At 47.1% G+C, this 23,413-nt stretch overlaps 1 protein-coding gene across 1 annotated transcript in view; it reads left to right on the top strand.

The window, feature by feature from the left end:
• Nucleotides 1–709: 709 nt before the first annotated feature.
• dars1 (aspartyl-tRNA synthetase 1) overlaps nt 710–23,413 on the top strand; it is a 75,799-nt gene continuing 53,095 nt past the window's right edge. The window contains exons 1-5 of the mRNA XM_060930433.1: nt 710–858; nt 17,705–17,810; nt 18,276–18,305; nt 18,439–18,496; nt 18,817–18,909. Of these exons, the coding sequence (XP_060786416.1) occupies nt 833–858; nt 17,705–17,810; nt 18,276–18,305; nt 18,439–18,496; nt 18,817–18,909 (313 nt within the window). The 5' untranslated portion in view covers nt 710–832. The remainder of the gene's footprint in view (nt 859–17,704; nt 17,811–18,275; nt 18,306–18,438; nt 18,497–18,816; nt 18,910–23,413) is intronic.

The following is a 23,413-nucleotide window of genomic DNA, read 5'->3' on the forward strand; positions in this document are numbered from 1 at the left end:
GCCCCACGTCAACCTAACTGCATGTCTTTGGACTGTGGGGGAAACCGGAGCGCCCAGAGGAAACCCACACAGACATGGGGAGAACATGCAAACTCCACACAGAAAGGCCCTTGCCGGCCGCTGGGTTCGAACCCAGAACCTTCTTGCTGTGAGGCGACAGCACTAACCACTACACCACCGTGCCGCCTTTTTTTTTTTTTAAGTGTTGTATTGGGGGCAGCACAGTGGTGTAGTGGTTAGCGCTGTCGCCTCACAGCAAGAAGGTCCTGGGTTCGATCCCCGTGGCCGGCGAGGGCCTTTCTGTGCGGAGTTTGCATGTTCTCCCCGTGTCCGCGTGGGTTTCCTCCGGGTGCTCCGGTTTCCCCCACAGTCCAAAGACATGCAGGTTAGGTTAACTGGTGACTCTAAATTGAGCGTAGGTGTGAATGTGAGTGTGAATGGTTGTCTGTGTCTATGTGTCAGCCCTGTGATGACCTGGCGACTTGTCCAGGGTGTACCCCGCCTTTCGCCCGTAGTCAGCTGGGATAGGCTCCAGCTTGCCTGCAACCCTGTAGAACAGGATAAAGCGGCTACAGATGATGAGATGAGATGAGAAGAGAAGTGTTGTATTGTTTAGTTCAGCAGTGTTTTATTCAGGGCATTATCCGCCACTGAGACAGTCAGTCAGGCGGAACCTTTATCTCCGCCTGTGTTTCCACCCGGACCGCCCTCAGACCCGTGTTCCGGTGCGCAGGTGAAATCGCTCCTTCCTTTTCTTCACGCGTTCCTGTGGCTCGGCTGTGTGTCTGCACTGAATCGACTCTTTTGTGCCCCGGAGAAGCAGCGCGTTTACATGATGACGAAGGAACAGGTGGATCGGTGAGTGATTCACTGCGCTCACTCTCACCTGCGCGCTTACACTCACTCACTACTCCAGTGTGGCGTGAACGCGTTTCTGCCATTTCTCCACCTGTATTCCGGTGCATGTCGCCTTTCTTTCCGTGATTTGTTTAAAGCTGCTTTCTGATTGGACTGCTCAGGAGTGATTGCAGTGCTGACCAATCGGAGCGTAGAAGGCGAGATACTGTGACCCAGTCAGAGCGAGGGGGGCGGGGTTTGCTGGAATGGTGTGGGGGAAACAGCAGTGGCTGTTGATTGCGTCAGCGTTTGGAACAGCTGCTTTGTTTTACTGAGTTCTGCATTAACTTTTTTTTTTTTTTTTAAAGAAGTGAAATATTTTGTTATCGGGTAGCGCGCAGGTTTAGCACCGTGTTTAAAAGTTTGTAGCGAAGTTACACAGTTTTACAAAACTCACCTGAAAACTCCTCATAGGTTTAAGTGGTGTGAAAAAGTGTTGGCCCCCTTCCTGAGTTCTTATTTGTTTTGCATGTCACAGTTGAATGTTTTCAGATCAAACAAATTTAAATATTAGACAAGTTAAACACAAAATGCAGTTTTTAAATGAAGGTTTTTATTATTAAGGGGGAAAAAAATCCAAATCTACATGACCCTGTGTGAAAAAGTGATTGCCCCCTAAACCTAATAATGGGTTGGGCCACCCTTAAGGCCAATTTATGCTGACAACGCAGTCCTCGCAGATAGCGTCACAGATGGCGTCTGCGTAGCCCCCCTACATTCGCAGACGCTCTGCGCGCACCTTCCAAAAATTGTTACTGCCACAGAAGCCTCGCAGACAAGAGGGCTCTGATTGGTCCACTCTACATCTGCTGTACACGCACTTCCGCTTCCCTGCTTTCCCGGTTTGGTTTGTTTTCACTACCGCCATTTTTAAAAACACAAGCGAAGATGGAGCAGCATGAAGAGCGGTTGATCGAGGAAGTGAAGAAGTACGTACATCTATACGACTCCAGTTCTAATCATTATAAGTAACCGGAGGATAAACACTCCACTAACCACACCCACCAACTACTCCTAGCGATTTCGCGACTTCGCGCCCCCTTGCGTTGTGGCGGTGAATAACATCGCGCACGCCTATTACTCCCCGCTCAACGATAAATTACAACTGTCTGCGAAAAGCTATCTGCAAAAGCCTTGTCGCAAGAGCATGCAGAAGCCCTTAGCAGCAATAGAGATCTTGCATGTGACGTCACAGCCGATCCAGATTGTAACAGACGCCATCTTGTCGGTCAAACGCCATATTTCTGCCTTCTACTTCTGGTTCTGGTTCTACTTCTGCTTCTACATCTACCTTTTCTTCTGGAAAACCCTACTATATACACAATTCTACTACAACGGCTGCGGCTACAAGCTCTCCCTACCTGTGCACGTTTTTTGTTTGTGTGTATTTTTGTGTGTTGTTTGTCTGTACCGGACTTCAATATCCACTACAACCGTATGGACTTACTGGACATTGGTTTCCAGCAGAAAATGACGGTTTGTAGCGATTTCCATCGCATGCACAACATTCCGGACGAGCTAGCGAGACCAGCGGGGTCTCTGTGAATTGTTATCAGGTCTGGCAGGCGAAGGAGGCGGCGTCGGGAGAGGAAGCAAAAGCGAGGCTGCAGAGCCGGCCTGTTGACTAAGCTCAGAAAACAGCCACTCAAACCTCCACTGCCAAGCCTCGACCTCTCCAACGCCAGATCCATGTAAACAAGACGGACGATTTGGAATTACAGCTGGAATTACCTTATTCTATTCTATAATCGGCTGGTCAGTGCTATACTAGATACTACTGATCTATCTAGTATCAGTACTAGTACTCAATACTTAAGTGACTTACCTGTCCAATGAGGATTGTTATTTTCTTGTTTACAAGATGCCACATCTGAGTCGCTGACAAATCCTGAATTTCTGTAAAGATAACGGTCCAGAGATTTATAAGCACACAGTGCTTCACCACTGAACAGCGAGGGAAAGTTAATGAGGTAATTATACACATCTGGGTATTCCACCTCTGGCAGGTCAATATCCATTGACATGGTCGTGAAAACTACGTCCGGTAAGCCATAAGGGTCACTAATCTGTAGATCGTTTATTTTAGACATATATCTAGTTATCTGTTCATTAGAAAAATGAGCCGTGTAGTCCGTCGGTTGAAATTGATCCATTTTGTACACGAGTGCAGCAATATTCAGCTGTGTTTTTTACCGACAAGATGGCGGCTGTTTACATTCCGGTCACGTGACTGCAAGAGGTCTATGACTGCAGTCAAGCGTTTGCGATAACTGGCAGTGAGTCTTTTACAGCGCTGTGGAGGAATTTTGGCCCACTCATCTTTGCAGAATTGTTGTACTTCAGCCACATTGGAGGGTTTTCGAGCACAAACCGCCTTTTTAAGGTCATGCCACAGCATCTCAATCGGATTCAGGTCAGGACTTTGACTCGGCCACTCAAGTCTTCATTTTTGCCCCTTTTCCACCAATGACATGGAAGTTAGTGTAGAGCCCTGGATGGATCTCAATTACTTTTTCTCATTTGTTCCTGAATTTCTTTGGATCGCAGCATGGTGTCTAGCTTCTGAGGATCTTTTGGTCTACTTCACTTTGTCAGGCAGGTCCTATTTAAGTGATTTCTTGATGGAGAACAGGTGTGGCAGTAATCAGGCCTGGGCGTGGCTCGAGAAATTGGACTCTGCTTTCCAAAGATGTGATAAATTAACTGTGGTTTGTTTTAACAGGGGCGCAATCACTTTTTCACACAGGGTCATGTAGGTTTGCTTTTTTTTTCCCCTTAATAATAAAAACCTTCATTTAAAAACTGCATTTTGTGTTTACTTGTGTTATCTTTGTCTAATATTTAAATTTGTTTGATGATCTGAAACATTTAAGTGTGACAAACATGCAAAAAAAAAAAGAAATCAGGAAGGGGGCAAACACTTTTTCACACCACTGGACATCCTGTGTGTGTGTGCAGCGCTCGAAACTAACGGTGTCCCGATGTCCCGGGGACCATAAAAAATGTCATCGGGACACACAATTATCATATCTGGGACAATCCCGGGACAATGGAAAAAAAATAGATCTAGAAAAAAAGTTCTACATTAATATTATTTACAAAGCCGTAACACATACGTAGACATTCACCTAATTTGTCAATTTTAATTTTAAAACGTTAACAGCGAAAAATACATAGTAGCTTCACTTTCGATGCCCCTGCATCCGTAGGCTACAGAGCAGCGCATTCTGTTCTAGAATCTTCGGCCGGTGTCCGCATTATATGGACTTGGAATGGAATTGCTAGCGCACACGCTGCGCCGACTCTTGCCAGAACAAAAATGCTTAAGTGGCTGAAGCGGACCGACCGCGGGGAAGAAACTGAAAGCCCAGACATAACGTCTCCGGGACCTTCAGGATCCAAAGTGTCATCGCCTGGTCTGCAGGCAACGCTAGCAACTGAATGAACTGAATGAACACTGTTAGACACGTTATAAAATACAGCAGGAATGATGTGGATGATATTGACGGAAGATACCGTTCAACAGAATAAGTGAGTTTTCTTGGTGTCTTTCTAGTTCACAAAGTTTAGTCAGTCAGCAGCACAACTAGGCTCGGACCTGGCACTATGCTGATGTTGCTAACATTTGCACCCACGTTTCGGCAGCGAAAGTTCATAAAATGGATAACGGAAAGTTCATAAAAATGGATAACGGTAATGGTGAAAATTATAAGTTGGCCTTATAAGTGCCAACAGATGTTCAAGGTATAAGTAGATGAAATGAACATAAAAGGGGTCTTATTTTCAACTAAAGTGTACTGCAGATGTAGGGAGTTGAAACATTTTCTGAATGAGCTAGTTCTCATCTCATCTCATTATCTCTAGCCGCTTTATCCTTCTACAGGGTCGCAGGCAAGCTGGAGCCTATCCCAGCTGACTACGGGCGAAAGGCGGGGTACACCCTGGACAAGTCGCCAGGTCATCACAGGGCTGACACATAAAATCGCATAGTTACAAATATAATAGTAACTTCATATGATAATATTAACCACTGGTTATTTCAGAGAGGAAAAAAATGGGGACACTATTGCTTCCATTCGGGACAATACAACACAGAATTCGGGACCACTGGGGGACACAAAGAAAAAAAGTTAATTTCGAGCCCTGTGTGTGTGTGTAAATGTTCAAAGGTTTTACACCCTGTTTAGTGTCCCATAAAGAGATCCAATGGCTCATTCCGATTCCTGATATCTTCTTCGTGTCTGTTATTAATCCTGTCCTGTATGTTGATCCTGATGATTATAACCCCAGAGCTCTGAGTTTCGGCGTCTCGGGTTCCAGCAGCTGTGCTGAGGGCGTGTCCCGTCTCAGAGCCCGGCTGTGGGACCGTATGGACGGGAGATCCAGTGTTCCTGCAGTGCGGTTTTTCTGGTTTTAGGATTAAAATTCCTGTGAGTGGAACAGCTGAGGAGCTGACAGCGACCGTTCAGAGCGTGACAAGAACAGAACGAAATAGTCTTTACACCACGGTGCTGTGGAGTTCTGGATTGTGATTGGTCAGAAGGTGTTGATTAATTTTCTATCCAGGAGTGCAGCTGGAAATCACAGGTTTATATTAATACACTCGTCTGAAACGGAGTACGTTATCGTTTCTATAGTAACAGCTCCTTCACATCAGGGCTGTAAGGATGATGATTTTCTGCCAGGGCCAAGGGTAGGCTGCAGGGTATCATTCGCTCGGCAGAGGCGGTGATCGGCTGCAGTTTGCCTTCACTTGAGGACCTGTTTGCCTACAGGACACTGAGGCGGGTAGGAACGATTGGGGCCGATCCCTCCCACCCCGGACATAAACTCTTGGAGACGCTGCCCTCCTGCAGGAGGTTGCAGTCCATCAAGACCAAAACCTCACGTCCAGGGCTCTACACTAACTTTTTTTTTTTTTTCAGGAGCACACGTGCTCCTAAGTTAAAAATTTTAGGAGCACAGGGAAAAAAAAATGGGGGCACAAGCACAAGTAGGTTTTCATTTTAAAGGTTTATTGCAGCGCAAACCTTAGACATACCAACACATAAAACGCAAAATTAAATTGAGAATGAACGACTGAATGAATGAACAAACGGTAGCTAAACAGAGAGCAGAGCTCAGCAGAGCTAACAACATCATCAAGGACAGCTCCCACCCTGGCTTTGAGTTCTTTGACTTGTTGCCCTCAGGCAGGCGTTACAGGTGCATCAAAGCAAGGACCAACAGACTCAAAAACAGTTTTTTCCCACAGGCCATAACCACCTTGAACAATTAGCCTTTTTCACATTACGTCACTTGCAGGGGAACTCGTATCTGTTTTCAGCCTTTTGAATGGAAGAAGAGGTATACGGCGGCAACATATGTTAACAAAATTGTGTCGTTCACAGATAAGATTGATGATAATATTGCGCATTGTTGTTTATCATTATGTATTGTTAGCGACCGTTCCAGTCACCTATCTGCCTTGTTTTGGAAAGAAAGTTTACTGATTTTCTATGGTTGCTACTTGTTAGCCAGCAGATTAGCATGCCGCCGCTTCTTCCATTCAAAAGGCTGAAAACGGATCAGTGTTTCCCACAGACCAGGTAGCAATTTGTGGTGCTCCACTGTGCCGATGAGGGAATCGTGCGTGGTGGTGTCGTGGCGGTCGGTGGAGTCGGTCATTGGGGTGTATAATGCAAAGTGTTTACAGCGGGCGGTGTTCAAACACACAGTATTTTTCTTCAGAGTCACCTGCTGGAACTATTTTAAAGCTACAAGAAGCATTTGAGATTATTCAGTTCAATCTAAATTCTTTTAAGTTCTTTCAGAGAAGACAGCTAAAACAATTTTTCCCAGAACCCTGCCTGGTTTCATTCCTCAACCCAACTTTACATTACAGGGCAGGCCATTAGTTTGCTGGGCTTGATGTTGGTGGAAAACCTGTCTTTTAAATTTATGAAAATTACTCACCAAAATTGAAGTTAAAGTTTAGTTTTTACTAGAGATGCACCGATTGCAATTTTTTGGGCCGATTCCGATTTTCCATGGCGTGTGACCTGCCGATACCGATTTTGACCGATTCCGATTTCATTTTTTCAAACCACTTCACAGCACACACAAACTATTTTCTTTTTATCTTTTCTTTAATAGAACATTCTGCCAGATTTTCAGTAATAAATTCAGTATATAATTCAGTAATAAAAACACCTCAAAGGTTGAAAACAAACAAAAAGACATTGTTCTTTGTAAAATCTTTCTTCATGTTTGGTATTAACATATTAATTCCTGAAATAGGAAATTCACACAAACATTTTTTCTTTTCCCATCCAATATCTGGCACAAAAACAACTTCCCCCTCATATATTATTTGCCTACTGCTATGGAACACACTTTCATAAGCCTGTTTAGATCTGAAAACTTCTGCCTTATAGAACAGCCCATTTCTTCATTCAGTATCAAAATACAAAAATAATTTCCAGTCATACTTATACCATAGCCATTCTGTCATCTTTGTCAAATGTGTATTTGTAGAGTAATTTCCAATGGAATCAAGTGCAACCAAGGCTGTAAAACAAACAAAAAGACATTTTTTTCTTTCTCTCTTTGTACAAATCTAACTAGATGTTTGGTAATAGGCTAACATTCCTGTAATGGGAAATTCACACAACCACAAACATTTTCTTCTTTTCACATCCAATATCTGGCACACAAAAAAAAATCACTATATGTGGATATCCAAGTATAGTTTGTTTGTTTGTTTGTTTGTTTGTTTGTTAATGGCGTGCGCGCCGGAGCTTGTTCGGCGCGCAGGACTGACACTGTTCTGCGCAAGCGCAACACAATCGCAGTAGAAAGCATGTTCAAGCTGCCAGTGGAGCTGCAGTCTTTTTAGTTGTAAATTACGAGTATTTCCACTTTCATCTCTATGTGATACATAAGTTTTGATCGGCAGAAAATCGGCATATTTTAATTTTGCCCGGCCGGTCGCCGGTCATGGCCGATCACGTGAAAATCGGCCGATTCCGATCGGCAGCCGGTCAATCGGTGCATCTCTGGTTTTGACCTTAGTTTTTTGCCTTTTTGGTGGCAATCTTTCAATCATTCTTTAATTGACATTCAAGGAATAAATTGCAAAAAACAAGCTGGAGGTTTTTATTTTAAATATTGAACTCAACACTTACCTCAACCAATTCTAAAATGAAATAAATAGTATAATGTAACAACAAAATAATAAAATATCATAATTAGATGTAAGAAACCACTTAAGGTAACACCAAGGCAACTAACAATAATGAAAAAGCATTACACTAATTGGTGCAAAGCCTGCATGCCCTATCAGAACATTTAATTCTGCGTGGCTTCCTGAAAGAAACTCCAGTGCCCTATCGTAAGGGAAGTGATTGCTGAAGCGGGATAAACGGGATAATGCAATAAGGCCGGTTCCTCGCGTCAAGCTGCTACTGTCTGCATCAAAATTGGTTTATAGCCTGACTCAGGGACGTCCGTTTCCTGTAAGCCAAGAAGGCTATGATAAAGCTCATCACGAGCACGACGTAGGCTTCCTTTTAAAATAAGCGGTCGGAAGGCGATTCGGGAAGGCTGCGTTATTTTTAATTAGCGCAACATTTTTTTTTTTTCCAAAATTGCGAGTCTGATTGTGTGGCGCTAGGAATCCATTGTGTGGCGCTGCGCAACACAATGGTCTACGTATGGGAAACCCTGCGGATGTGAGGTTCTTCTGCAAGTGACGTAATGTGAAAAAGGCTAATTACATGCACTGACTGATGCCACTTCTGGCAGGTGCAACAATGCACCAACAAGGACCTAAAAGGACAAGATTCTCACACTTACCTGATACAGTGCAATACTTATTACAGTGCAACCTCACACAGCAACTTTTTAGTTTTTATAGCTTTTGTATATTTATATTTCTACACTTTTACATCCATACCCAATACAGTGCAATACCAAATACAGTGCAATATCCTGAGTTTTGTAGCTGAGCTGAGTTTCTATAACTAATGGCCCTTTTCCACTACCCTTTTTCAGCTCACTTCAGCCCGACACGGCTTGCGTTTCGACTACCAAAAACCAGCACGACTCAGCTCGTTTCAGCCCTGCTTAGCCCCTAAAACTCGCACCGTTTTGGAGTGGGGCTGAAGCGAGCCAAGCCGTGCCGAGTGAGGTTGGGGGCGTGAGCAGACACTCCCCTGTGCACTGATTGGTGAGGAGGAGTGTCCTCACATGCCCACACACGCCCCACGAGCGCGCTGGGATCTGTAAACACCGCAAACCCGGAAGAAGAAGAATTACGAATTACGAGAATTTCTGAAGCCTTATGCGCCTCGCCTCATCTATACGCTCTTGCCAGTCAGTATCTGTTGGCGTTGTCGGTGACAACAAGCCACAGCACCAAGACCAGCAACACTAACGACTCCATGTCCTCCATGTTTATTGTTTACTATTCGGGTCGTGAGACTACCGCTTAAAAGCTCACTGAATCAGTGACATACAGAGCATCGTGCACGAGTTCGCGGAGCGCAAGGCTCGTCGTATGCCCTTCAAATAATGCGCGCAGTAGGCTATTGATGTTTTATTATGAGCCATGTACAGTATGTCGCCTAATGTTTTTTTGTTTCTGAGTTACATGTTCGTTTGAAGGACTTAATGTACAAAATAACATAGTTGCACCCCGTAGTGTTGAAATTGGTAAACACAGTGCATTCAGTGAGGTTTGCACCGCCCTCCTTTTATTTCTGACTCTTCCCGTCACCGTTGCAACCTCTGAGCGCTCATTCGTATGCCCTTCAAATAATGTGCGCAGTATAGGCTATTGATGTTTTATTATGAGCCATGTACAGTATCCTAATGTTTTTTGTTTCTGAGTTACATGTCCGTTTGAAGGACTTGATGTACTAAATAACATATAGTTGCACCCGGTAGTGTTGAAATTGGTAAACACCGCAGTTGCGGACATTTTGTAGCCTAAAATGATGTTATGATAAGCTTTAATAAAGGGCCCGGTCATTTGCCCCGCCCCCGGCCCGGCTCTGACTTGTTCCGCCACTGTCACTGATGTCACTGTTTGCGCTGCTTAACGACATCACGTGACGTCCACCCACTTTCGCTAACTCCACCCAATGTGTCCACCCACTTCCAGCCAGCACGGTTCAGCGCGGTTGTAGTCGAAATGCAACTCCAACAGCCCCGCTCAGCCCGACTCAGCTCGACTCAGCACGGCACGGCTCAGCCGCGTTTGTAGTGGAAAAGCGGCATAATGTGCAATTAACGTCTGCACCTCAACACGCCCAGTTGTGTATATATTCTTTGTTTTTCTGCTGTGTTGTGACGTGCACCATTTGTATATACTGTATATTATTTGTTTTTCTGCTGTGTTGTATGTTCCCATCTAAATGTTTGCACTGGGGTGTGTGCTTTCCATCTCATTATATCATTTTCCCGCACCTTCTCCCGTCGTTCTAGCTTTCTTCACTACACTTTCTTCCTCGTCCGTTCTTTTATTCTTGTTTCCACCATCGTTGCTTTTAAAAAACGCCGTTATTCTCTGCATAGCGAATATATTTCTCAGCTCGGTCCGAACCAGCTCTCGGTTATCTCTCAGTTGAATGATCTGATGAATCCCTAAAAAGCACTTTTCCCACCTAATGCCACACCCACAACATACAACCGTGGGAAAGAGGGGCAATCACAGAAAGATGAGTAGAAAGCGGGAACTGTTACGGGGGATATTTATTGTGATGGTAGGCTATTGTAGCGTCAGCACAAAAGCACCAGACTCAGCTTTAACTGAAAGTGTTATTCAGTAGCCTAAACTTTATTCAAGCTACAGACCGAGAAGAATAAAAATGCTGAAATCTTGTGTCCCGGCAAAACGCACTAGCATGGCAGAACGGCAAAAAAAAGTAACTTTTTTTGTTAATATTGATATCTGAGCTCCGTATCAATGCGCTGCCGAAGCGCGCAGAAGGTGTTAGTACGCCTGTCATTATAGTGCGCACTTTCCATAGCATAGAAAATCGCTACGTTTCAATTTGTGTAACTGAACTTGTTTCATATCACTGGTCATATAAACCTATGTAAACAGGAAAAACGCGGAAGAGTTTGGTCGCATCTAACTACAGCCCCAAAAAATACCATTGGCCATGCTGAGCCTAGCTACATTGCTAACAGGAGTGACAGCGCGTCTGACTGACTGGGAGGTCGCGCAAAGCTCGGAGAGGTACGGAGCAGCTCGTCTCAATTCAGATAAGAGCATATTTCATTATGGAAGTACGGTGGACTGTTCCTTTAATACTGAGCATGGTTTCCTTACGGAAGCCGCGAGAGGCCCTTCATATAATCTTTTTTTTTATTCACCTTGTTATCCCGAGATAACGACATAATTAATTTAGGATGTCGAGAAAACAACACAACTAATTCGAGATCTCGAGAAAACAAGACAATTATTTCATGATCTCGAGAAAACAGCTGAGATTTCTAGCAGAGCTGAGACGAAGCCGGGCCAGTCTTCTGCGGAGGTGCCGCGGACTAATATTGAAATGATCCCTTATTAAAAGACTTAATGCAATCTCTTCCTGTGTCAACCCCTGATCAGAATATTGCCTTATTAGGTGATCGATTATTCCAGACATTCTAATGACCAAAGTTGCGTCTATACAGAATGAGAAATAGCCCCAAAGTCAGCATATCACAAGTCTCTTGGCGCTCCTGAATGAACCATTTCTCAGCTGTTTACTCGAGATCACGGAATAACGGTTTTGTTTTCTCGAGATCTCGAATTAGTTGTGTTGTTTTCTCGAGATCCTGAATTAATTATGTCGTTATCTTGGGATAACAAGGTGAATAAAAAAAAAAAAAAGGATTATATGAAGGGCCTCTCTCGGCTTCCGTATTTCCTAGATGTCCCTGATTTGGGCAATTAATTTATTATTCTATGAAAATGCACTGGGAAGCAGCTGGACTGTTTGATTCATGAGGTGTTGCTCATCCAAGCAAAAAAGCCAAAATTAAACATCCAGTCTGATTCTGTACGTGCCAAGGTTTTTACTTGATGCGCTCTTTAAGAGTCCATTCAAGTTTTTATAATCACTTACTTAAACACTGTTTTACTCTGATGATGTCAGTGGCGTCGAGACGTCAGTTTATGATCTCGCTAGTTTTGTTCTTAAATTTGTTACAGAGAACAGGAAAAAAAACAGAATTGGTCATTTTCTGAAACGGAAGATCATTATTATTCCCCCTCAGGACGCGCCATGCAAACGGATAAAAACTAATCGTTGAAATGTTCACGTTTTCTTTAATTGGTGTAACGTTTCTGGAAGGAGTCTCCAGTATCAGAGGTGAAGCTGGAACATGAAGCACTTTTTTTTTTTTGGTCATGTTAACTTTGAGAGTGGATAAAGAGCGGCTGGTGAGGGAATGACGGTTTGTTTATAACCGCTGTAACATTAGCGAGAACAGGAACTAACTCCCTTCATGGATGTTCCACAACATTAAATGGGGGGGAAAGTTTTGTTTTACAACCCCGATTCCAAAAAAGTTGGGACAAAGTACAAATTGCAAATAAAAACGGAATGCAATCATTTACAGATCTCAAAAACTGATATTTTATTCACAATAGAACATAGACAACATATCAAATGTCGAAAGTGAGATTTTGAAATTTCATGCCAAATATTCTCATATTTGAAATTTCATGACAGCAACACATCTCAAAAAAGTTGGGACGGGGGCAATAAGAGGCTGGAAAAGTTAAAGGTACAAAAAAGGAACAGCTGGAGGACCAAATTGCAACTCATTAGGTCAATTGGCAATAGGTCATTAACATGACTGGGTATAAAAAGAGCATCTTGGAGTGGCAGCGGCTCTCAGAAGTAAAGATGGGAAGAGGATCACCAATCCCCCTAATTCTGCGCCGACAAATAGTGGAGCAATATCAGAAAGGAGTTCGACAGTGTAAAATTGCAAAGAGTTTGAACATATCATCATCTACAGTGCATAATATCATCAAAAGATTCAGAGAATCTGGAAGAATCTCTGTGCGTAAGGGTCAAGGCCGGAAAACCATACTGGGTGCCCGTGATCTTCGGGCCCTTAGACGGCACTGCATCACATACAGGCATGCTTCTGTATTGGAAATCACAAAATGGGCTCAGGAATATTTCCAGAGAACATTATCTGTGAACACAATTCACCGTGCCATCCGCCGTTGCCAGCTAAAACTCTATAGTTCAAAGAAGAAGCCGTATCTAAACATGATCCAGAAGCGCAGACGTCTTCTCTGGGCCAAGGCTCATTTAAAATGGACTGTGGCAAAGTGGAAAACTGTTCTGTGGTCAGACGAATCAAAATTTGAAGTTCTTTATGGAAATCAGAGACTTGGACTAAAGAGGAGAAGGACGACCCAAGTTGTTATCAGCGCTCAGTTCAGAAGCCTGCATCTCTGATGGTATGGGGTTGCATTAGTGCGTGTGGCATGGGCAGCTTACACATCTGGAAAGACACCATCAATGCTGAAAGGTATATCCAGGTTCTAGAGCAACATATGCTCCCATCCAGACGACGTCTCTTTCAGGGAAGACCTTGCATTTTCCAACATGACAATGCCAAACCACATACTGCATCAATTACAGCATCATGGCTGTGTAGAAGAAGGGTCCGGGTACTGAACTGGCCAGCCTGCAGTCCAGATCTTTCACCCATAGAAAACATTTGGCGCATCATAAAACGGAAGATACGACAAAAAAGACCTAAGACAGTTGATCAACTAGAATCCTACATTAGACAAGAATGGGTTAACATTCCTATCCCTAAACTTGAGCAACTTGTCTCCTCAGTCCCCAGACGTTTACAGACTGTTGTAAAGAGAAAAGGGGATGTCTCACAGTGGGAAACATGGCCTTGTCCCAACTTTTTTGAGATGTGTTGTTGTCATGAAATTTAAAATCACCTAATTTTTCTCTTTAAATGATACATTTTCTCAGTTTAAACATTTGATATGCCATCTATGTTCTATTCTGAATAAAATATGGAATTTTGAAACTTCCACATCATTGCATTCCGTTTTTATTTACAATTTGTACTTTGTCCCAACTTTTTTGGAATCGGGGTTGTAGAATAGATACGAAAACAGTAATCGTTGGTGAACTGCTGCAGTATAAGAGGAATAAAACACTCCAGGGTGTGGTGTTCAAGGAAAATAATCAGCGTTTGAGTGTCAGGCTTCATCACACCCTGCTGCTGCTCATTATTTTCCTTTCACAGCACAACCCCGAGTGTTTCCTTCCTTACACAACAGACGGAATAAAACCAGGAAGTGTCTTTAGCAATTAAAGTTGATCGGGATTTGCCTTTTCATGCATTTTTGGCTTCACAGGGATGGTGTGTACGTTTTAGTTTCTGTGTTTAAATCATGGCTGAGGCGGAAGGAGGCACTTCAGTTGACCTTTGACCTGCAGTTAGGGCCAGAAGACTTTCACAGTGAAGCCTGTATTGAAGATAAACTCTTTGATGTCGTGCTGTAATATTTTTATCAGGTTTAAGATCATTCTGGGTAAAATCACTCGACAGGAAATCATGATGGAGTCTTATGCAAGACAATAAAACACACACGAATCAGCAGCAGTGCTCTTCAGCGAATGTTTCCTGTAGCTGCTAATCCGTCTTCCATGACGGTGAGGAGCTGTAGACCTTTCCAGCCATGATGCTGCCACCACCGTGCTTCACAGCTTTAACTTTACTAACAGTGTTAATGTTCTCGGCTCGGAAAATCAGTTCAGCGGCAAAACCGTAAGCCATGTAGTTATTTAAAACGATGTGGACCCAAACTGTTCCTGATCACTGCAGTAAAACCATCGTGCTGAAGTTTCTCAGCGTTTTCTATGATTATAAAGTGACGGAACATTCGAGGGGTTTGAACGCTCGTCGCTTCAAAGTTAGCCTGAAGATGTTCCAGCAGAACTGGATCTTCACAAACCTTTTAACAGTCATTATTTCAGTCCTGAGTGTTCATATACACTATAAGGTTTGTCTTGGTGTGTGTGTTCCAAGTCAGAGTTGTAGATCAAGTGGAAATTTTCAGTCGAGGTCAGAATCTTTCCCTGGTGAAAAATCCTCACCTGAGGATTGTCAAAGACCTGCCAAAGATCCTTAAAGACGAGCATCTTTATAGGATCGTTAAAGGATCTTAAAGATCTTCATCTGCAAAATCATTTGTAAAGATCCTCAAGGATTTGACAAAGATATTTTAAAGATCCTTATAATGATCCCCACAAAGATCTTTGCAAGGATCCTTTAAGATCCTCAAGGATTCAGCAAGGATCTTTCAAAGATCTTAAAAGGATCCTTTTCAGGATCTTCTAAAGATCTTAACTCAGCGGAATTGGCGAGGATGGAAATAGATTGAAACTTTAGGTAATTATGATTGATAAGAATTGGATAAGGATATACCACAGAATCCTGAATAGCCAACATGTTAAAAGGATCTTGCATGATTTTCAAGGTTTCAGAGATCTTGGAAGGATCTCTTGGTCAATCAATTGACTACTTCTACTGGAAATGTCAGTGTATATATGATGGCATCACTAAAGAATTGTTTGGAATTGAATGTGGTGTTTATTTTTTCAGATTCTTGGAGATCTCCTCAAGGATATTCAAGATCCTTGAAGACCTTGGCGGGGGGGATCTTTGTAGATCCTTGAAGATCTTGCCAAGAATTTTAAAGATCCTTGAGGGTCTTTGTTGAGATCCTCAAAGACCCTCACAAAGAACTTTACAGATCCTTGAAGATCCTTGGAAGGTTTTCACCGGGGTTAACACAGTTCAGAATTTTCTCCTTGTATTAGAGAGACTTGCTGTATCTTGGGTTCAGATTTGGGAAGACTTTGTATTTTAAAGTACTTGATGATGTAACAAGACTGGACTCCTTAATAAATTCAAAAAAAAAAAAAAAAATATATATATATATATATATATATATATATATATATATATATATATATATATATATATATAAAATCATCACTCCATCTGTTGCAGTCGTCGCTGGTCTAGTGGTTAAGGTGTTGGGTTAAGAATTAGAAGGTTCCGAGTTCAAATTATGATTGATGCCATGTACACACGTAGCCGGGTATTTTTAAAACCGAACATTTTTCCCCCCTCCGTTTATAAAAATGTTTTATCCACACCACCTCGTCTTCGAAAAAAATCCCTTCCACACATAACCGAACATCTGCGTTTTCAATCACATTCATAAGCGTTCCCAACCTGTAGATGGTTATTTCCCCAAATCCTACCCCCTAATCACATCGCCTGTGCTCTTGGAGCAGTAGTTGGGCTTCTAAAATTAAACATGTAAATAGCACCTGCACAATAATTAACACTTTCAAGGCACTACTCCGATCCATTACTCTTTAGCTAGCCGCACACTACGCCGATTTTCAGCGTACCGAGCCAACTGAAGTCGCGAGTCAGGCGTAAAGACTAGTTTTCGATGGTACCGACTCATCTCACAGCCGATTCGAAAAACTAATCGGGAGCCAGACTGATCGGCGAGAGTCGCGAGCAATAGCCAATCATATCTTTCGCATATAACACGTGACATCATTAAACACAATTTCTAGCGTGAGGAATACGTGCTGGTAGCACCTAATGCAGGTATATACTGTAATTCCATAGACTGAAGCTTTATTCATAGACACAGTGGGCTGGAAAGCCACTCTGCTCAAGTTGTGTGGCTGAATTCCAAATCGCTTTAACTCCCCTATATAAGTGCACTATTTAAGGTTGGGAATAATAGCTCATGCAGCCTAGATAGTGCGCTACATATTCCATGTTGTGTCATTTGTAATTCAGCCTGTAGCATCTTCAAGTGTTGGATTTAACAGTAACTATATCCAATAGCCAATCACAAAGCTATTAAGCTGTCACGTGTCGCTTCAATCGCGACTGCACTCGTCAACAGTCGGGAGTCGGCTCTGAAATGGGTCGGTTCGGTACCGCGTGGATCGCCGTAGTGTGCGGCTAGCTTAAGTCCATGCTTAATCTGGCTTCTGCAGTAAACAAAGGTCGCACGTTTGACGTCAGGGCAGATTTGTTGTCATTTTTTTGGCGCAGATTGTGACGTTCTAAAACGCAAAACTCCGGTTATCTCTGTCTACACGAAAAGGCATACACGGAGTTTTCAAAAATCTTCACTTTGCCCGGAGTTTTTTTAAATATTCGTTTTTGATGTGTTTTCATGTGGATGACAGGCCAAAACGTAGAAAAATATCTTCGATTTAGCAGATACCCGGCTACGTGTGGACGGGGTCTAAGTATGGGAAAAGATATTTAAAAAAAACATGCTAATTAGGTGGATAGGAACAGACAGACAGATAAGAGGAAATACTCAGTAGGGGTAGACGGAGAGGAAGTGGATGGGAGAAAGAGAGACAGAAGTAGTGATGATAAAATCCCTTTAAAGAATCTTTATGATCTTTAGGAAATTATGAAGTAGGTTAAAAATTTTAACCCAGGTACAAAAACAAAAAAACCCTCCTCGGTTGAAAATTTTTTGACCTGTAACACGTATATTACACAGAACACAAAGCACACGTGGTGATATTTTTGAGTTTTAATGCCTGGCTGCGCTCGACCGAGCTGAGGTTTTGGGTAAATATCTATCTAAAGAGAGGAAATCCTCCCACTGCCTGCTCTTTCCTCTGCTCCGGTGTGAACAATGTAGGAACGTTTTTCACTTATATCACACCCACCCCAAACAATCGCTCTGAAACGGTGTCTCCGTGCCCTTTTCCTGTCGCAGCTCAGCCGAGGAGGAGCAGCAGGCGGCCCAGTCGAAGAAAGCGCTGAAGAAACAGCAGAAAGAAGCGGAGAAAGCAGCCAAGAAGGCTGAGAAGCAGGCCAAGCTGGTGTGTGCGTGTGTGTGTGCGTGGGTGATGCAGACACCATTGTCTACTAATTCCTGCACTTTGACTGTTTGTGTAAATAAAAAACAACCTCAAGTTCACAGGCCGAACGACGACGTCCTACATGCTAGTGTGGAAAAGTAGTGACCTTATTAAGGTTCAGACGAACAGGTCAGATGACTGGACAAAAAGTGCGGGCAGACAGATGTAAAGATAAAATGACATAAAGACAAACAGATGGACAGATAGATGACCAACAGGATGGCTGAAAGGACAGAGAGACACAGACCGACCTATGGATGGAAAGCAGATGTAGAGTCACATACACAGTCACAATACAGGTAGAGAAGTGAGAGTAACACACACACGACCAGAAACTAACTCGTGTCTGACCTGAGGGCTAAAGTCAGTGAGGGATTTTTAAACAATACCTCATATATTTCTGTGTGTGTGTGCGCGTGCTTACAGGCAGCTGATCAGCAGACTGCGGAGGAGGATGTGAGTACACTGATAACTTTACTGCAAAAATCTCTCTCTCTCTCTCTCTCTCACACACACACGCTCTGTATTTCACATTAATCATGATGTTCTTATGTGATTGATGGATATTGTGTGTGTGTGTGTGTGTCAGGACTTTGCACGGGATCGTTACGGTGTGTGTGTAATGCTGCAGTCGCAGGAGAAACTGGGTGAGTGCTGCTCGCTCGCTCGCTCTCTCTCTCTCTCTCTCTCTCTCTGTCTCTCTCTAAGACCACCAACAGAGCTCCTGTAAATTGCCCCAATAACAGGGTAATAAGAGTTAAAGACCCCCACTTGAGTAATAACAGTGTTAAAGACCCCCCCCACCACACACACACACACACACACACGCACACACACACACACACACCTGGCCCTGATGTAAAGTCCAGCTGCACACCTTAGTAAAGTGAGCCACATGCTGTGTGAGTGAAACTTTGACGTGACCCATCACACTCCTGTAAACTGACTGTGTGTGTCTCTGAGACAGACAGGTCTCTGGTGCGGGTGTGTGAGCTGACTCCGGATGGAGCGGGTCAGACGGTGTGGGTGCGTGCCAGGGTTCACACCAGCAGAGCTAAAGGTAAGAGTGAGTGTGAGAAAGAGAGATTGTGTGTGTATGTAATTACACCGTCTCTGTCCTCAGGCTGGATGTTCAGAGAGACATTTCAGTCTGACAGACAGAATGCGGTTAATAAGTGTGTGATATAGAGAGAGGCACAGACAGACAGGTGGGCAGGCAGGCAAACAGGTGCACAGACAGGAAAATGGACAGGTGCAAAGGCAGACAGGGAGAAGAACCGGTGCAAAGACAGGCAGGTAGGCAGACAGACAGGGAGACAAACAGGTGCAAAGGCAGATGGGGAGACGAACAGGTGCAAAGACAGGCAGGCAGGGAGACGAACAGGTGCAAGGACAGGCAGGCAGACAGACAGGGAGACAAACAGGTGCAGAGACAGGCAGGGAGACGAACGGAGAAAAACAGGTGCAAAAACAGGGAGACAAACGGAGACAAACAGGTGCAAAGACAGGGAGACAGACGTAGACGAACTGATGCAAAGACAGGCAGGGAGATGGACAGGTGCAAAGACGGAGACGGACAGGTGCGGACGGGCAGGGCGACGGACAGGTGCGGAGACGGGCAGGGAGACGGGCAGAGAGATGGACAGGTGCGGAGACGGGCAGGGAGAGGGACAGGTGCGGAGACGGGCAGGGAGAGGGACAGGTGCGGAGACGGGCAGGGAGAGGGACAGGTGCGGAGACGGGCAGGGAGAGGGACAGGTGCGGAGACGGGCAGGGAGACGGACAGGTGCGGAGACGGACAGGTGCGGAGACGGGCAGGGAGACGGACAGGTGCGGAGACGGGCAGGGAGACGGACAGGTGCGGAGACGGGCAGGGAGACGGACAGGTGCGGAGACGGGCAGGGAGACGGACAGGTGCGGAGACGGGCAGGGAGACGGACAGGTGCGGAGACGGGCAGGGAGACGGACAGGTGCGGAGACGGGCAGGTGCAATGACGGAGGCGGGCAGGGAGACGGGCAGGTGCAAAGGCGGGCAGGGAGACGGACAGGGAGACGGGCAGGTGCAATGACGGAGGCGGGCAGGGAGACGGGCAGGTGCAAAGGCGGGCAGGGAGACGGACAGGGAGACGGGCAGGTGCAATGACGGAGGTGGGCAGGGAGACAGGCAGGTGCAAAGGCGGGCAGGGAGACGGACAGGTGCGGAGAAGGGCAGGGAGACGGACAGGTGCGGAGACGGGCAGGGAGACGGACAGGTGCGGAGACGGGCAGGTGCGGAGACGGGCAGGGAGACGGACAGGTGCAATGACGGAGGCGGGCAGGGAGACGGGCAGGTGCAAAGGCGGGCAGGGAGATGGACAGGGAGACGGGCAGGTGCAATGACGGAGGCGGGCAGGGAGACGGGCAGGTGCAAAGGCGGGCAGGGAGACGGACAGGTGCGGAGAAGGGCAGGGAGACGGACAGGTGCGGAGACGGGCAGGGAGACGGACAGGTGCGGAGACGGGCAGGTGCGGAGACGGGCAGGGAGACGGACAGGTGCGGAGACGGGCAGGGAGACGGACAGGTGCAATGACGGAGGCGGGCAGGGAGACGGGCAGGTGCAAAGGCGGGCAGGGAGACGGACAGGTGCGGAGACGGGCAGGGAGACGGACAGGTGCGGAGACGGGCAGGGAGACGGGCAGGTGCGGAGACGGGCAGGTGCGGAGACGGACAGGTGCAATGACGGAGGCGGGCAGGGAGACGGGCAGGTGCAAAGGCGGGCAGGGAGACGGACAGGGAGACGGGCAGGTGCAATGACGGAGGCGGGCAGGGAGACAGGCAGGTGCAAAGGCGGGCAGGGAGACGGACAGGTGCGGAGACGGGCAGGAAGACGGACAGGGAGACGAACAGGTGCAATGACGGAGGCGGGCAGGGAGACGGACAAGGAGACGAACAGGTGCAACGACAGGGAGACGAACAGGTGCAAAGACGGGCAGGGAGACGGACAGGGAGACGAACAGGTGCAATGACAGGGAGACGGACAGGGAGACGAACAGGTGCAAGGACAGGGAGACGGACAGGGAGACGAACAGGTGCAATGACAGGGAGACGGACAGGGAGACGGACAGGTGCAATGACAGGGAGACGAACAGGTGCAATGACAGGGAGACGAACAGGTGCAATGACAGGGAGACGAACAGGTGCAATGACAGGGAGACGAACAGGTGCAATGACAGGGAGACGAACAGGTGCAATGACAGGGAGACGAACAGGTGCAATGACAGGGAGACGAACAGGTGCAATGACAGGGAGACGAACAGGTGCAATGACAGGGAGACGAACAGGTGCAATGACAGGGAGACGAACAGGTGCAATGACAGGGAGACGAACAGGTGCAATGACAGGGAGACGAACAGGTGCAATGACAGGGAGACGAACAGGTGCAATGACAGGGAGACGAACAGGTGCAATGACAGGGAGACGGACAGGTGCAATGACAGGGAGACGGACAGGTGCAATGACGGAGACGGACAGGGAGAGGAACAGGTGCAATGACAGGGAGACGGACAGGGAGACGAACAGGTGCAATGACAGGGAGACGGACAGGGAGACGAACAGGTGCAATGACGGGCAGGGAGACGGACAGGTGCAATGACGGGCAGGGAGACGGACAGGGAGACGAACAGGTGCAATGACGGGCAGGGAGACGGACAGGGAGACGAACAGGTGCAATGACGGGCAGGGAGACGGACAGGGAGACGAACAGGTGCAATGACGGGCAGGGAGACGGACAGGGAGACGAACAGGTGCAATGACGGGCAGGGAGACGGACAGGGAGACGAACAGGTGCAATGACGGGCAGGGAGACGGACAGGTGCAATGACGGGCAGGGAGACGGACAGGTGCAATGACGGGCAGGGAGACGGACAGGTGCAATGACGGGCAGGGAGACGGACAGGGAGACGGACAGGTGCAATGACGGGCAGGGAGACGGACAGGGAGACGGACAGGTGCAATGACGGGCAGGGAGACGGACAGGGAGACGGACAGGTGCAATGACGGGCAGGGAGACGGACAGGGAGACGGACAGGTGCAATGACGGGCAGGGAGACGGACAGGGAGACGAACAGGTGCAATGACGGGCAGGGAGACGGACAGGGAGACGAACAGGTGCAATGACGGGCAGGGAGACGGACAGGGAGACGAACAGGTGCAATGACGGGCAGGGAGACGGACAGGGAGACGAACAGGTGCAATGACGGGCAGGGAGACGGACAGGGAGACGAACAGGTGCAATGACGGGCAGGGAGACGGACAGGGAGACGAACAGGTGCAATGACGGGCAGGGAGACGGACAGGGAGACGAACAGGTGCAATGACGGGCAGGGAGACGGACAGGGAGACGAACAGGTGCAATGACGGGCAGGGAGACGGACAGGGAGACGAACAGGTGCAATGACGGGCAGGGAGACGAACAGGTGCAATGACGGGCAGGGAGACGGACAGGTGCAATGACGGGCAGGGAGACGGACAGGGAGACGGACAGGTGCAATGACGGGCAGGGAGACGGACAGGGAGACGAAGAGGTGCAATGACGGGCAGGGAGACGGACAGGGAGACGAAGAGGTGCAATGACGGGCAGGGAGACGGACAGGGAGACGAAGAGGTGCAATGACGGGCAGGGAGACGGACAGGGAGACGAAGAGGTGCAATGACGGGCAGGGAGACGGACAGGGAGACGAAGAGGTGCAATGACGGGCAGGGAGACGGACAGGGAGACGAAGAGGTGCAATGACGGGCAGGGAGACGGACAGGGAGACGAAGAGGTGCAATGACGGGCAGGGAGACGGACAGGGAGACGAAGAGGTGCAATGACGGGCAGGGAGACGGACAGGGAGACGAAGAGGTGCAATGACGGGCAGGGAGACGGACAGGGAGACGAAGAGGTGCAATGACGGGCAGGGAGACGGACAGGGAGACGAAGAGGTGCAATGACGGGCAGGGAGACGGACAGGGAGACGAAGAGGTGCAATGACGGGCAGGGAGACGGACAGGGAGACGAAGAGGTGCAATGACGGGCAGGGAGACGGACAGGGAGACGAAGAGGTGCAATGACGGGCAGGGAGACGGACAGGGAGACGAAGAGGTGCAATGACGGGCAGGGAGACGGACAGGGAGACGAAGAGGTGCAATGACGGGCAGGGAGACGGACAGGGAGACGAAGAGGTGCAATGACGGGCAGGGAGACGGACAGGGAGACGAAGAGGTGCAATGACGGGCAGGGAGACGGACAGGGAGACGAAGAGGTGCAATGACGGGCAGGGAGACGGACAGGGAGACGAAGAGGTGCAATGACGGGCAGGGAGACGGACAGGGAGACGAAGAGGTGCAATGACGGGCAGGGAGACGAACAGGTGCAATGACGGGCGGGGAGACGGACAGGGAGACGAACAGGTGCAATGACGGGCGGGGAGACGGACAGGGAGACGAACAGGTGCAATGACGGGCGGGGAGACGGACAGGGAGACGAACAGGTGCAATGACGGGCGGGGAGACGGACAGGGAGACGAAGAGGTGCAATGACGGGC

The sequence above is a fragment of the Neoarius graeffei genome, chromosome 9 (genome assembly GCF_027579695.1).
Source record: "Neoarius graeffei isolate fNeoGra1 chromosome 9, fNeoGra1.pri, whole genome shotgun sequence".
Lineage (NCBI taxonomy): Eukaryota > Metazoa > Chordata > Actinopteri > Siluriformes > Ariidae > Neoarius > Neoarius graeffei.